The sequence below is a fragment of the Manacus candei genome, unplaced genomic scaffold, assembly GCF_025592945.1.
Source record: "Manacus candei isolate 608988 ecotype Guabito, Panama unplaced genomic scaffold, ASM2559294v1 h1tg000003l, whole genome shotgun sequence".
NCBI lineage: Eukaryota > Metazoa > Chordata > Aves > Passeriformes > Pipridae > Manacus > Manacus candei.
Window position 1 is genome coordinate 1,593,320 of NW_026138051.1, and position 14,380 is coordinate 1,607,699.

A 14,380-nucleotide genomic window follows, 5' to 3' on the forward strand; every position below is an offset into this window, starting at 1 on the left:
TTTGCATTTGCATCCCAGCAGTGTCATCCCTTCATCACCACACCCATGCCTGTAGTACAGTCCTACCCAGATATTAAACAGGGTTTTGCACAGGTTACAGTTGTATGATCAAAACGATCCTCACTAAAAAAAACAAAGCAAAGACACTAAACACCAGCTAAAGGAAGCCCTGATCAAACCATTTTAAGGTTTCATTTTGGCAAAATACCTGAAAAACTCTCTGTTAGATGAATGCACCAAGTCTTTACCAGTTATACACACTTTACACCCAAATGTTTGCTGCCTGTGCCATCTACTGGTGCAAAGGGCTCCAACTCGTGCTGCCTCCTGCTTCCTACAGACCAGCTGAACACAGGAGCTGCTCAAAGCCAGACACAGCAGGAGGAGATCCCAGGCATACCTTAAAACTCCAGTCTTCTGGCTTGGACACCCAGCCCAAAACGCTCAGGGACAGATCACACGTGAGAGCAGCCCAGCTCCTCTCTCACCACGGGAGCAGGTAACGAACAATCCGTTCCTCCGTGTCCTGGCACCCTGCCTGGAACATCTAATGACTTCTCAAGGAACTGACTTCATGGCTTTTAAAAGCTTTACCAGGCAAAGGTAAGAGAAAGTGTTTCAGCCCCTCTGGAAGCAGGTCCAGCACTCCTGTACATGGCTGGAGGTGGCCAGACTGCACAGACACTCTGAGCTGGAAAGAACAATTCCTGGGGTCTGTTTTCCATAAAATCAAACCTCCTGCTGCAAGAAAGTGCTTCTTGCTCTCCACAACCACCACATTTCCAAGCCCTTCCACTCCAGGTTACCAAAACAACCCCATCCTGGTTGTCCCACCAGACAATCCTGAGGAGGGAATCCCCACTTGTCCAAGCACACAGCAAGTCTGGAGCAGAAACATCCCAGTGCAGCTGCTTCCCCCAGCAACACTCCTGAGGAAAGCAAACCTGACTCTGTGACAGTGATTACAGCTTTCTGCAGCATTTTATTTCAGTAAATTCAAGTATATAATGAATACTCTCCTACACACACTATTTTAGAGCCAAAGCTGTAGTTTTGGGACACATCCTCTGCATGGCATCACCCAACACCTCGGGGGAAGAGCTGTGTTGGTCTCTGTGTTAGAATTCCTGTGTTCTCTCCTCTGCAGTTTCATGAGCAATGACTGACTCCTACAGCCACTTCTCACTCCCCCCAGTCCTCTGCACACAAATCCTGCTGTTTTCCTTCCAGCTGTATAATCCCAGCCACTTTCCAGGAAAGCTAGAAGGGGTCAGGACACACTTTAGCTCTTTGAATCACAGACATTTCACTGCAGGACTGTTCTCTCTGCGCTCTCAGCTCAGCAGAGCTCAGGGGCAGAGCTGACCCCAAACTGCTCATTAACCCTCCTCTGTCTCAGTCTATCATGACATGCTGAACAACCCCCTCATTAACAGTGCCCTGGGCACACTGGGACAGGCCAACCTTCCATCACGGCCTCATTAACATCAATATTCAAATGAATTGCTAAAGACACCCCTGCCTTGCTGTGCCCCAAGTGCTCTGCTCAGCTTCCAGCACTGACCACAGTGAGAGCTCCCCGTGGGGATCATGGCTGCATTTCACACAATATTCAGAGTTGGAGTGAGGGGTCTTTTCTTCCCTCTGCTCCTCGAGCTTGTTTGGTACCACGAAGCATTTCCACAGCACCAGGAAGAGGAAATCCAGCTTCACAAGCTGAAAAAGAGGTTAAGAGGGGTAAAAGGAAGAGCACTGCACGCTGCCCCAGGCCCACAGCATCACTCCCCTCACCTCTGAGCACCAGGAAGTCACACAGACACCAAAGTTTTAGAGAAACATTTATTATAGGGTTGCAGAATTTATGCCAATATAAAGTCCCTTAATAAAACTCTCGAGTTTATCAACTGCAGGACACTAACTCTTGGTTATCTTTAAACTGCAGCTTTCAAAAAAAAGGAACATTGCTCTGACTGCAGCCGTAAAGCTACTTGCTCATAAAAAGTTGATCTAAAAAGTTTATATAAGCTGGAGTAGTTTAAGTTTACAACTACAGTCACATTCACAAGTGAGCTACAGCAGAAGAGATCCTTGAAAGAGGAAGTTACGGGGTAAACCAAGTCCTAACCAAAAATACTGACAAGCTTTAAGAGCAACTCTATCCAAATCTAACAACTAAATGCCACAAAACCAAACCGAGGGAGAAGAACTCAACGTAAGCTCGGGGAAGGTTCCAAATATACATACGAATTCAATACAGTAATTGCACAAAAGAAACAGGGTAGTGTTAAAGGTTTCTGGTCACTGAGCTTGGATTTTACATGCTTCACACATGGTCGTTAAAATAAACCTTTAATGATCCAGATGAGGGGGGTTGAGCCAGGACAGGGAGCGCAGAGCTACTCTACAGAACTACACAAGATGTGCAAACCACAGATTATTAATATTAATCATTCTGTGAAAGTTAAGGTGAACATAACTGGTTCCAGCCAAGGAACTGGTTAACTTTTTTATATATATATATATTTTTCTGCCATTCCCAGGTTACACTAAATCAAACACATTCAACAGATAAACTGGTATTAGCCTTCTAAAAAAAAAAACCCTTACTCAAATTTAAGTTTTACATGAGACAACTAAAAAGTTATACCAAGGATCAACGAAAGCTGAAATGGTGACTTTGTCTTTTGAAATACAAGCAGTACACAGAAGATGCATAAGGCTTTTGATTATCACTGCACGGTTTAATTTCAGAAGTCGATGTCTAACGCTCAGACTTCCCAAGGGAGGTGTGAACAGGTCACCTCTCATCCACCACCCTTCACTGCTGACAGATCTTTGTTTCAACAACGAAAGAGTTTTCGAAGTGTCTGATGGAGTGACAGTTCTCTGCTGCCCGTTTCTGCACACCTGGGGACGAGAGAGGACGACAGCTGAGTGAAGCACAGCCACAGCCCAGCAGCAAGGACTGCCAGCTTTGTATCATCACAAACAGCAGCAAGATACCATCACTCAGTACATCGTGTTTCTTCAGCCAGGAGTTGCCAGCAGAGCCTGGCATTGGGTTGTTTTCCATCAGAAATCCCCCACCCAGCGTGCATTTCCCAGGGTGTGCTCTGCAGAGCTGCCTTCACCTTGGGAGGATTTGCCACTCAGCTGATGACCTCCCTCAAGTTTTTCCTAACACTACTAAAGTGATTTTCTCTATTTTGGGACATGCCAGCATTGGGTCTGACCCAGGCAGTTTACCTGTATCAGCTGTGACTCTTCACTAGGGGACAAGAACAGAGCAGTTCTACAATCAAAGACAAGCTGCTCACCTAAGGCACTTCAGCAATTAAGAGAAGATTTATGCATTGCTTAATAAGCAGAGAATGTTCACAGTAAGCAAGAGAAGCACTAGCTCTTAAACCAAACCCAGCAGGGCACTGCTGTAGTTTATAAACACTTAAAACAGGCTCTGCTGCAATTCCAAGGCATTAAAATGGAGATGAAGTTTCCAGTGCCCATCTAACAGGATGACCTGTCTGGTTTCTCCCAGGCCTTCAAGTTAGAAATCCAGGGAACTGCCACAGAACCTGAGGTCAGTTTGATCCAACAGATCACCCAGGGACTCTACAAAATCCAAGAGCCAAAGCAGCAACAGCTACATGAGAGAAGTTAAAGGAGTTTATCCATTTCTGATTCATTTATGTGTGCATGGCTTGGACACACTGCAATAAAGTGTGCTTTATTATTATTATTGTCATTATTATTATTATTAATAATGATAATAATAATAAATGTGATTGGGAAGGCAAGACAAGTCCTGAACAATGTCCTCCTCAGCAGCAGCACTCTGTTGTTTGACTTGACTTTCCACCCTCTCCCCTCCACAGGTAAACAAGGAGAGTTACAGCACAGCAACAGTACTAGGAAACATTATTCATTTACCAGAATCCTTTTGTGCAAGAATTCTGTAGAAATCTTTTACTCTGCAGTGAAGATGTCAACAACATGCTCTAGCAGGATGATTTAAGGAAACATCACAAACACTCTTCACAGTACTGTCTGCAGACTTGCAGTGACAGCAGCTGTCAATTTAGCCCTGTTCCCAAAAATCACCCTCCCAACAGCTCCCAGACACGTGCCTCTCCCTCCCAGAAGGGCAGCAGTTCCTCTGCCTTCATGTGCCCTACACCATGAGTTACAAAGAATCCCTTTAATGTTCCCAAATAGGGAGCCTGCCCTCCATCCAGAACAGGACATTGTACAAGCAGCACATGTGGCTCCTGATGCTGCAACTGGGCTGAGAGAACTCTTGCCTAAGAGCTTGGCAGGAAAACAAGAGCAGAGAGTTCCAACAAACCAAACATTTGCATTCTGAAAGGCTCTATCTGACAAAGGATTAGCTCCCTGGGTTTGGTGGGAGCAGCAGATATGAAATGATTGAAGAGCTACAGTGAACCAAAATTCACAGCAATGGATTTCTGTATCAGAAGGTCAAAGCATTGACACCTCAGGCTCTTCCTCAGAATGGCAAGGTGGCAGGAGACAGGCAGTGAAGGAACAGCTCAGCAGCTCCTCTGAAGTGTCCTTCCTCTTTCAGAGAGGAAGTCTGGGATGTCCGGAGCTCACTGTTCAATTACTTTGTTTTTCAGAGCAAGTGAAGCAGAAGATAATGTTTGTACTTGGTGTTCCTGTAACCCAGTTTTAGATAGGACAGTGACAGAATAAGCTGCACCTACAGAGGCTCACATTATCTGATGGATTATATGAATTTTGGGGTTAAACTAACTTACAACTTTAACCACAAGACAGAAGAGAAATAAGCTTAAATTCCAATTTGGCTTGGGCATGTGACCTGTAATTCTGTAAGTGAAACTCTCTCAGCATGTTCAAGTGACACATATGTGAAAGCACAGGAAATACCCAGCACATCTATGTTTGGCCTCAGCTCATGCTCAGCACTCAGATTTCCAAGTGTAAAAACTCCCAGGGTTTAAGTATCTCCCTCTTCCCTGCTGAACACTAGATTTACTTTGTTACTGAGGGGAACTTACCCAGGATCTGGTCTCTGCGCTGAAGTCTGAAGGTCTCTTTTCCCACACAGAGCTGGTAGATAAAGATGCCCAGATCAGACACATTATCAATCTCCTCTGTGACCACCATCTCCTCACGGACCAGGTAGGTCTGAGGCAGGTAAGAGCCAGTCTGAAAGAGAAAAAACCTGGAGATACAGACTTCTGCTAACAGACAAACCTCTACATTTTACTCCTTGCTTTGGAAGGGCTTCAGCCTGCAGATTGCAGCTTTCCTTCTATTTAATAGTAAGATATGCTGGGCTTGACCAGCTGCATACCAGAGAAGTTAAAACCTGACAAAGGCCATTTCAAACAGTTGTAGTTACACCCAAACAAAGCACATTTAACCTCAACGCTGCCGGCCTCACATGAAGCAAAGGTAAACAGAACCTGGGCAAGTTTATTTATGCACAACAAAGTTTGCAGTTAAAAAAAAAACAAAGTATTGTGAAAGGCTCCAGGTTTGAGGCAATATATTTCTAATATATAAAAAGCAGGGCAACACACAAAAGGCTTCATCAGAAGATCACAGCAGTACAAACAGCCTCCCACCCCTCACAAGCAACTCCTAAAAACAGGGGCAGGGAGATGCTCCAGGGAGACACAGAGCTTGTCTTCAAGAAGCAAACAAGACCAGTGGCCTCTTGAATTAGGTCTAAAACAGTCAATGACTTTTTTAAAAAGTCCATTTGACACCCCACAGCTGAGTACTGCATTTAATTGGGAAGTAGCAGCAAGCTCTATGAACTTGACCCATAAGTCACCTTGGAAAAACACCAGTTTTAGTGACTGAAGAGTCCAGATGCTTGTGGTGAGCTCATAACTGCAGTGCCAACAACAAGGGAACAAGTTACCATTGTTCTTTTCATCAAAACTCTCACGGGGCAAACGAGCTTTCCGGGAGGAACTTTCAGGTTTAGGCTTTCAATGATATTTGGAGCTTTATCAAATTCCTTTCTAACAGCTAAATTTAACCTTATCTGCTGGTTGCTTTCAGCTCTCATAAAGCCAGGTATTAATAAGAGCATTAGGCATGAATCTACTCAACATAATATCCACTGACAGCTGGCCTTAACTCCAGCACAGTGACTGAGCCAGGGGATTATGGACTTTGATGGCAGGAGGACTGTTCCAGTAAGAGCCTGGAGTTCAGGAGCAGCACCAGCTCTCTTATCAAAAGCCATCTTGTCAGCACAAGTCAGCAGCAAAGCTGCACATACCGCCAGCTTTGCAAAGAGATCCATCAGGTTCCTTGGAGGCATCACTATGGACGTGTTCAGCGGGATCACGTAGCAGTTGCCCAGTTGCAAGTCGAGATACGCTGTCAAAAGCTATTTTAAAAAAATAAGGTTTCAATTAATTAAGGGGGCCTTGGATTATTAAAACACAGTTTTACAAGGACTAAGGAGGAAGCTGAAGAAGCTGAGATCACACACAGATAGGCTCAAGAGACGCATTCAGGAACTGTCTACTGTGAGAACTGAAATGTTAACAGCTTTGCAAGCCAAAAGTGGTTACAGTGATAGTTTACAAAACCTTTGTGCAGAATAGAAAGCTGACTATAAAAGCAGTTTTTATCATAATTCTAAAGGAGTACAGTTTGTACTAACACAGAGGAAGTATTTGTGATCATGCTCTCAAAACTGAAGAGGTCTAATTAGGCACAGTGCAAACAAAAGGTAGCCAGCTGCTGAGAAACAATCACTCCCTGTAAATAGTTCTTCAGGAAAAGTATTAAGCTCTAGAAGGTTTCATCAGCATTACCACCGAGCACAAGAACTGCAGAAACTAGAATTATCTATTTATTCTATCAACATTGCCAAGGTTGGCTTTACAAACAACCTACCAGAGCTTTTACAGCTGACTAAGGATAAATGTTAATAGTACTGACATGACTTCAATAAAAAAGTCAAATTAAAGCCATCCTCCCATCTTTGCCTTACAGAAAACCCATGCAACTAACACAGCATTGTCAGGTCAAGGTTTCAGCTGCTTCAAGTGCTTTTTCAATTCCCTTCTCCAAAGCCCACACGTGTTTGCAATCCTGCATTTTGCTGTAAGTTCGGCAAAGCCTCAGTTTCTTAGCTCACATTTACAATATTCTTCTACCCTCACTGCCACTTACAGAGGGTTCCTGACCAAACAGCAAGCGGCACTTCCAGACATCCCACGGGCAACAATATTTAAAGTTGCACTGCAGGAAGATGCATCTTCCTGAGAAACAACTCAGGGAGAGGAGTTCACCCCCACGTGACTGCAACACCCTCGCAAAGTTAATCCCATTGCAGAGTTCAAGGGGTCAGATCTCCCACACTCAACCCAACCCCGAAGAGCAGCTGGCACTGGCAGAGCTGCGAGGCCCCAGAGTGGCAGCCCCGGGGCCGGGCCGTGCCCGCAGTGCCTCACCCTGTCGAAGTCGTGCACGATGGCGGCGGGGTCGCTGTCGGAGAACTTGGGCACGGGCACGTCGATGATGGCGATGTTGTCGTCCTCGCGGATCTCGGCCTCCTCGGCGATGGGCAGGAAGTACGGCTCGGCCGCCCGCTCCCGGCCCTCGTTCTCAAAGTAGCACATCTCCCCTCGGTACACCTTGTGCTGGGAGAGCAGGCTGGTTAGGCACAGCACACGAGCCTGAAAGCTGCAGCTCTGACAGCTCTGCTGTGACACAGCACAGCTCTGTCACAACTGCAGCTCTTAGAAAGGACACCACGGCCCTCACATCCCACTTCCTGAAGGTTTCCTAGTGTAGTGTAATCCATTTATAATTACACTCTTATATTCACTGCTGCTTAAACAAAAAAGAACTTGGAGATTACCTTGGGCATGAAGTACTTGTAGATGCAGGCTCCTCCAACAACCACCCCCGCCAAGATGAAGGCGAGACCCAGCAGAGTCAACAGGCATCTTCCAGACGAGCTTTCACCCCTGTGTGTGGCAACTTCTGGGTCCTTGAAATAAAGAGGGATGAGAACTTAGAAAGTGCAGCTGCTCTGAATTTAAAGTGAGCTGTTATCGACTGCTTCACTTCGACCCACCATCTTCTTCTAACTGTGAGAACTGCAAGCCAGCATCATACAGTAAGAAAACACTTACATGAAATATTACTGCATCAGATTAAGATCAATTTTCAAACGGTCCTGAGAGTATTTTCTTAGTTAGATGATGTTTGCTAGACAAACCTTTGTCCAGAAACTATTTGAAGTGTAAGAAATATAAATAACTTTAATAATAAAGATACAGTGCTGCAGCTACGACATAGTTCAAAGAAAAAGCAGGATTTGTAGATCAAGGTCATTGAGGAACAGAGTGTTTTCAGGCCTCTTCCCTCTCCTCCTCTGGCTATCACGTGCACTAACACTACTTTTCCTCACAAAGCTGGATTAAGAGACCAAGATGCGACTTTGTTGGCTGGGGAACAGACAACTGGCACAAGCCACCAGCTTTAAGAACTTTTAATATGCACAAGCAAAGTCCACTCTGAAAGAAAACCACTCGTCAGCTTAAACTCAGCTTCCAACTATGCCAAATAAAAACAAGGCCCTGTGGCACATCCTACCCTGCAGCTTCAAAATACTGTCTCTTCTACCTAAATCCCAGGAAGTTTAATTTCTAGCAGCCTGAAACCTTTCTCTTTAGTCCAATAACTAGTTCTGCCTGGTGTTCCCTCAAACACAAGATGACTGCACCCAAGGGAAACTACTGTGAGTTGAGCAATACCAACCACAAAGGCAGTGGTGGTGTCTGAATGGCAGATTTAACCCTCCAGAGTTCCTTCAGCACCTTCCCAGACTTCCAGGTGAAAGGCTGACACAAGCCAAGTGGAGAGGGGAACAGCAAAAGTACTTTGAAACACCAAACCATCAGAAGAGACATTTCCTTTGGGCAAACACACACTGGGTTTGGGTCTTTCAAATGGAAAAAAAAAAAAGGGCAAAACCCCAAAACAACCAAACCCACATTTAGATAACCTCTGTATTTGGTCAAGTATGTCCCTTTAATGATTCCTGATTCTGGGATTTAGTAGCTCACTTTCAAGACCTGCTCTTTGTAGTGGTCAGGAAGGAAGAAAACTGGATTTCACAGTAAGAGATCTTTTCCCGTGAGGTGCTCCCAGAGTCAGTGGCTGGACTGGGCACAGCAGCTTCCATGGCCTTCACTGGGTGCCACTGTCTGCACTCCAGAGAACACAGCACGTGAAGTGACCTGTGCTCACAACAAGCCACAGCATTATCACCAAGGCTCCACATATTCCCTGCTCAGCAAGATGCAGCAGCATAAAAGTCAAACATCAGTTATGCAAGTCCTGAAACAAAACCCAAGCTGTTTCGTGAAAGTCAATACTCCCACATTCCACTCGCACATCCTCCAAACACAAAAATGTTGCTTCAGCAAGACACAAGCTGCTACAATTGGCTTGATAAGCATTTGTTCAAAACAAAACAAAACAAAAAACCTGAAAAAGCAAACCCAACTTCAAGTCAGAATTATGCCACATTTATATGGTGCTACATGAAAAGCATCATTCAGGGTTAACCAGCTTTATTAATTCTGTTCTCTTCACATTCTCCCACTTGAACCTCCACCTTTCAGTGCCTTACTCATCCAGCCTGTCACTACTTGAACACACCAGTCTGCAGCAGTTTTGGCACCCCAGCCATCCCAGTGCCGGAATGATGTCGACATGTAATGAGCTGCACTTGCACTACACCTATTTTAAACAGGGCAAAGGGATTTTAGCACATTAAGCAGCAATGTGGGCAGCTCAACCTGAAGGGCTGACAGAGCCGAGAACACAGGAAGACTTTGCTCCAGTAGGTTACAAAACCTCTGCTAAAAAATAACACATAAAAATCACTAAAAAACCTACACAGAAAATGCAGTGCTAAGCTGTAACAAGCTTAGACCTTGTTACAAATGAGGAGTAAGAGAGGAAAAGAAAAATCATTTATTGTAACACTGTTGCCAGTCAGTCCCACCCCAAAGACTGCAGGGAGGGTATTCTGCAACCTCAAGGGTTTCCTGCAGATATTCCAGGGGACTTTTATTGTGCTGTTTCAGCCAACATGAGCCCTCAAGCTTGTTTGCTCTGCACAAATATTCCAGCAAAAGGAGACATTAACAACCACTCGAACAAGTCTGTCTTGGAGTAAAATTATGAACTTGATGTTTACAGGCAACTCCAAGCCCTGAAGTCAGAGTGAAGAGCTGTTAAAAACCCACGTAGTGCAAACACTGAGAATATTCCAAATTGAGAGGAGCAGCTCCCACGAGAAGAAAAAAAGGAGTGTAGGTGTTTATTAGAACTATTATATTCAGAACTTGCACGGTACAGGGCTGCAAATATATATACATATATATATATATATAAGAAGTTGCCTCAGGAGTAGCTGATGAGTTTGTCTCACAAGAAACTGGTTAACAACATCTTCAAAATTTAAATTATTTATCTACCCTGTTTCCCTACTTTCTCTCCGTCCTTTTGATCTTGTAACTCGGAGCTACTGTGTTAAACGTGCACACATAAAAGTCCTAAAGCTCAGAAGAGTGCACTGAGCAATAAAATCACACTACATCCCTTCTCCTTCTAAAGGGAGGCTATTTCAGGTGAGGCTGAGTGGGCTGGAAGGCCAACTACCTTCCTGATTACAGCTTAGAAGGGGAAAAAAAAGAAAAAACCCAGACACTAGAGTCCAACTCCACAAGTTCTGATGTTGCTTTTTTAAGTTTCCTTACTCCCTCATTACAAATAAACTCGGATCACCCCACATTCCCCCTCCAGAGCCACTGCTGTATTTACCTAGAGGGTGAGCCGACTAAAAGCAAGGCACCTCCAAAACGAATTTCCCACAAACCGGGAAGGTTCCACCCGAGCCAGGGACGCGCGGCTCACTGGGAAGGAAAAGCCAACCGCAGGGCGCTCGCCCGGGTTTCTATTTAAAACCCTTTATGGCAGGTTTCTTAATTTAAGCGCCACTCAGCCGCCTCCCCGGGAGGCTCCGGGCGCCGCAGGGCGAGCGCTGTCCCGCTTTGTTCGCCTGGCAGGCGCTGCCGGGGGGGCCCTTTCCCCGCGCTCCCCCCGGGCACGGGCTGCGAGGTTTAAAGCCCCGTCAGGAAACGCGGCGCTGGCTCGGGCCCAGCTGCGAGATAAACACCCGGTGCCGTCCGGGGGTGTCGCGGCACGGCACAGCACAGCGGCACGGCGGCCCCTCACCCTGCGGGCAGCGACCCTCCCGCGCCGCCCGGGGCAGCGGCCCCACACGAGCCCGGGCCCCGCGGCCGCCGCTGCCTCCCCCGGCCGCGAGAAAATGGCGGCGGCGGCGGCTTCACCTCCTCCCGCTCCCCCCCAACACCGCCCCGCTCCTGCCGCCGCTGCCGCCGCCGCCCGCGACGCCGCCGCGCCCGCACCTTGTCGGCCACGAGCGCCTCGGCCGCCTCCTTCTTGGGCTCGTCCTTGAGCGCGAAGGGCGAGTTGAAGGCGATCTTCACCATGGCGCCGGCGCTCCTGCCGCCTCCCGGAGCGGCAGCGGGGACAGCGCGGGGGGGGCGGGGCTCGGCCAGGACACGCCCCCGCCGGCCCCGCCCCTGGAGTGCGCACAGCGCCCCCTGCTGGACAAGAGCCCCCCCCTCCCGCTCCCCTCGGGGTTGTCAATCGGGACACATCCAGCGGGACGGGAATGTCCCCAGAGAGGGAGATTCCACCCAGCGGGACGGGAATGTCCCCAGAGAAGGACATTCCACCCAGGGGGACGGGAATGTCCCCAGAGAGGGAGATTCCACCCAGTGGGATGGGAATGTCCCCAGAGAAGGACATTCCACCCCTTCCCCGGGCACCTGTTCCAGGGCTCTGCCACCCTCCATGGGTAGAAGTTCTTCCTCATGTTGAGGTGGAACTTGTTCCCTTTTAGTTTATGGTCAAAGCTCTCCAGATGTGGCCTCAGTAGGGAGAATAAAACGTTTCATGTATTAGACTGTCTGAAACAATCTTCTCCTTCGTGTGCATGGAAATCTGTGTCTGTCTCACTGGAGCTTGGCTTTACAGCTCTAGAAAGAAATCCGGTTTGAATCTGGTGCCCACACTCCGGACCCCTCCCTTGCAGACAGCTGTAATTAAACGGAGCTGAACACTTATGCAAATATTGCAATAAGTAATTCTGCTGAGAGTAAACAACCTGCAGTGTGTATTCCAGCATTCAAAGCATGTTCCTGTTATTCCACAGATGCGATTCACTGTGTTTCCTTTCAAGATCATAGGTTTGATATTGCTGCCTTTCATGTTCGTAAGAATTTTGACTTTGACTTCAGTCAGAGGAGAACAAAGTCTTCTGTATCTATTTAGTCTGACTTGGTCTAGTACCAGAAAACACTTTAACCCCATTTTACCAAGAAACCAGTGAAAAATCAATTTTCATACTTCTTAGCTTTAGCATGTTAGGAATAAGTCAGGCCATACTCTCAAAGTCCCTGAGACACAGATTTAGGACAGATTAAGAAGTTTCTCAGTTTTTCCTCTCCTTACACAGCTGATACCAACTGTCAGCTCAGTCAGTACCTGCTCCTTCCAAACACATCTCCTCCTACAGTAACCTGAGTGTATCTTGTAGAATGCCAGGTTGGGAAGACAAATTCCACCCCAAAAGAAAATTCAGATTTTTTCCCATCCTGAAATCACCAGGCTGAATAAATGTTAGAGATCTCCATGGATGACTCCACTGCTTCACCTCTAAAATGCTTTTGCTTCTTAGTCCTGGCCCAGTTTTCTTTCAGACTTTTGTCATTTATTACAGGTCAGACCTGGAAATCCCAAGACATCTAAACAATTAATATCATTTAATCTTTGGAATTCTGTAATATTTCTGATTTTCTTTACTGTTAAAATACTCTGGGTTTATTTTACTGGTATTTATTCTGAGATTGTCTTTATCACCTTGACTGGCAAGAGATTATCCTCTGATCCTTAATTATCCTTTCGATCCCTCTGGTGCCTGTAATGTTAAAGCAACACTGCTTAAAAAAGAAATAACAAATATGTGGAATAAATTCTTAGAGAGTGAGGGAATTTGGCCAAAAGAAGGGAGAACTGGTGTGCTGGGACAGCTGGGATTCTGTCACGTTTAATTTTGCTCACAAAGAGGACTGAACTGTATTTCTTAAAAGTGATATTAAACCCTGACACCTCCCATTTAGTGGTAGTGATGCTGTAAGGAGCCCAGACAGTCTAAGAATATTAAAGACCAGGGTTTGTAAGGTGAGGTAGTACCTTTTATTACACCAATCCCATAATCCTGCTGGGAGCTTCTTTTTGAGCAATCCTGCATGGCACTAAAACTAATTTTTACCGTGTGAGAGTTTTTAACTATTCTAATACACTCTTTAAAACCTCCAGCTTTAAAATACATTGATATTTATTCAATCTTCTCCTTTTTTCTAATGCCGGGAGAACACTTCTTTACCTTTTGGGAGCAATGTGGTGTTATATTTGTCCTAGTTTTTAAAGTATTCTCACACACTTTGAAGTGGGAGGTGCTGCGTCTGTGAATAATCCTCAGTCGTGGATCTCGTTCTAGTTCAAACAGAGCTGGGGGGAGGAAGGCTCAGTCTGGCAGGACGTGTAAGCACACGCTCAACATTTCAATGGTCACTCACAGCTCCGTGTTAAACGTGTTTAAGCGCTTTGTTAGACCTAAATGTATTTGCTTAGTTGGAGCTTCACACCCTGCCTGGCATTGCAGGAGCTCACAGGGACGGGGCTGTCAGAGCGTTACACAGCTGAGCCCAACCTGGACTCGAGGTGTAAAGAAACAGTAATTAACATATAATTATTAACAGTTTTAAATATACACTATATCCAGCAGTTGGATTTTTTTGTGAGCACTGTAATTACTGAAGAAGTACCACAAAAAGTAAACAACAAGTGCGTCACACAGGACTGTCAAAAATGAAAGAGAAACTACAGACTTACTCCTTTAGAAAATACCCTCTCCCAGTTTGACATTTTTTATTTTTCCAGATGTCTGAAGTTCTACTTTTTGCCTTCAATCCTTTTCCAACTGTCTTGCTAAGAATTCCTCCCTCCTCACCTCCTCCCCCTCACTCTCCAGCTCTGGTATCCCGTATCTCCATTCCTTCCCTAATCAGTGACCTGGGACCTCCTTTGCCTTCCTACCTGTTCCTAGGGCTGTTTGGACAGAAGCCATCTGGGTGTCAGACTGCTGACAGCTGCCAGTATAAACTTTGGTAGAGGAAAGTTTTTCCCACCAAATCGAGGTGACTTTGGGCCCTTGACTGAGGATCTGTGTGTCTGGACAGCAAATGCTGTTTGC

The 14,380-nt window shown here is 46.0% G+C and overlaps 1 protein-coding gene across 1 annotated transcript; it reads right to left on the reverse strand.

Annotated features, from left to right (window-relative positions):
- Positions 1–1,825: 1,825 nt before the first annotated feature.
- ITM2A (integral membrane protein 2A) lies at positions 1,826–11,626 on the reverse strand. The gene is made up of 6 exons (XM_051788084.1): positions 11,466–11,626; positions 7,877–8,008; positions 7,467–7,655; positions 6,281–6,391; positions 5,040–5,190; positions 1,826–2,907 (listed from the first exon to the last, which is right to left on the reverse strand). The coding sequence occupies exons 1-6, from the start codon at positions 11,547–11,549 to the stop codon at positions 2,819–2,821; spliced, it is 756 nt and encodes a 251-aa protein (XP_051644044.1). The 5' UTR covers positions 11,550–11,626; the 3' UTR covers positions 1,826–2,818.
- Between the last annotated feature and the right edge of the window lie 2,754 nt (positions 11,627–14,380).

What these genes read in the sequence shown, in the direction of transcription:
- ITM2A (XM_051788084.1), bottom strand. Translation starts at nt 11,549, where the DNA reads ATGGTGAAGATCGCCTTCAACTCGCCCTTCGCGCTCAAGGACGAGCCC. An exon ending in AGGCGCTCGTGGCCGACAAG is followed by an intron (nt 8,009 to 11,465) that starts GTGCGGGCGCGG and finishes CTTTATTTCAAG; the next exon opens with GACCCAGAAGTTGCCACACA. An exon ending in GCGCAGAGACCAGATCCTGG is followed by an intron (nt 2,908 to 5,039) that starts GTAAGTTCCCCT and finishes TCTCGTCCCCAG; the next exon opens with GTGTGCAGAAACGGGCAGCA.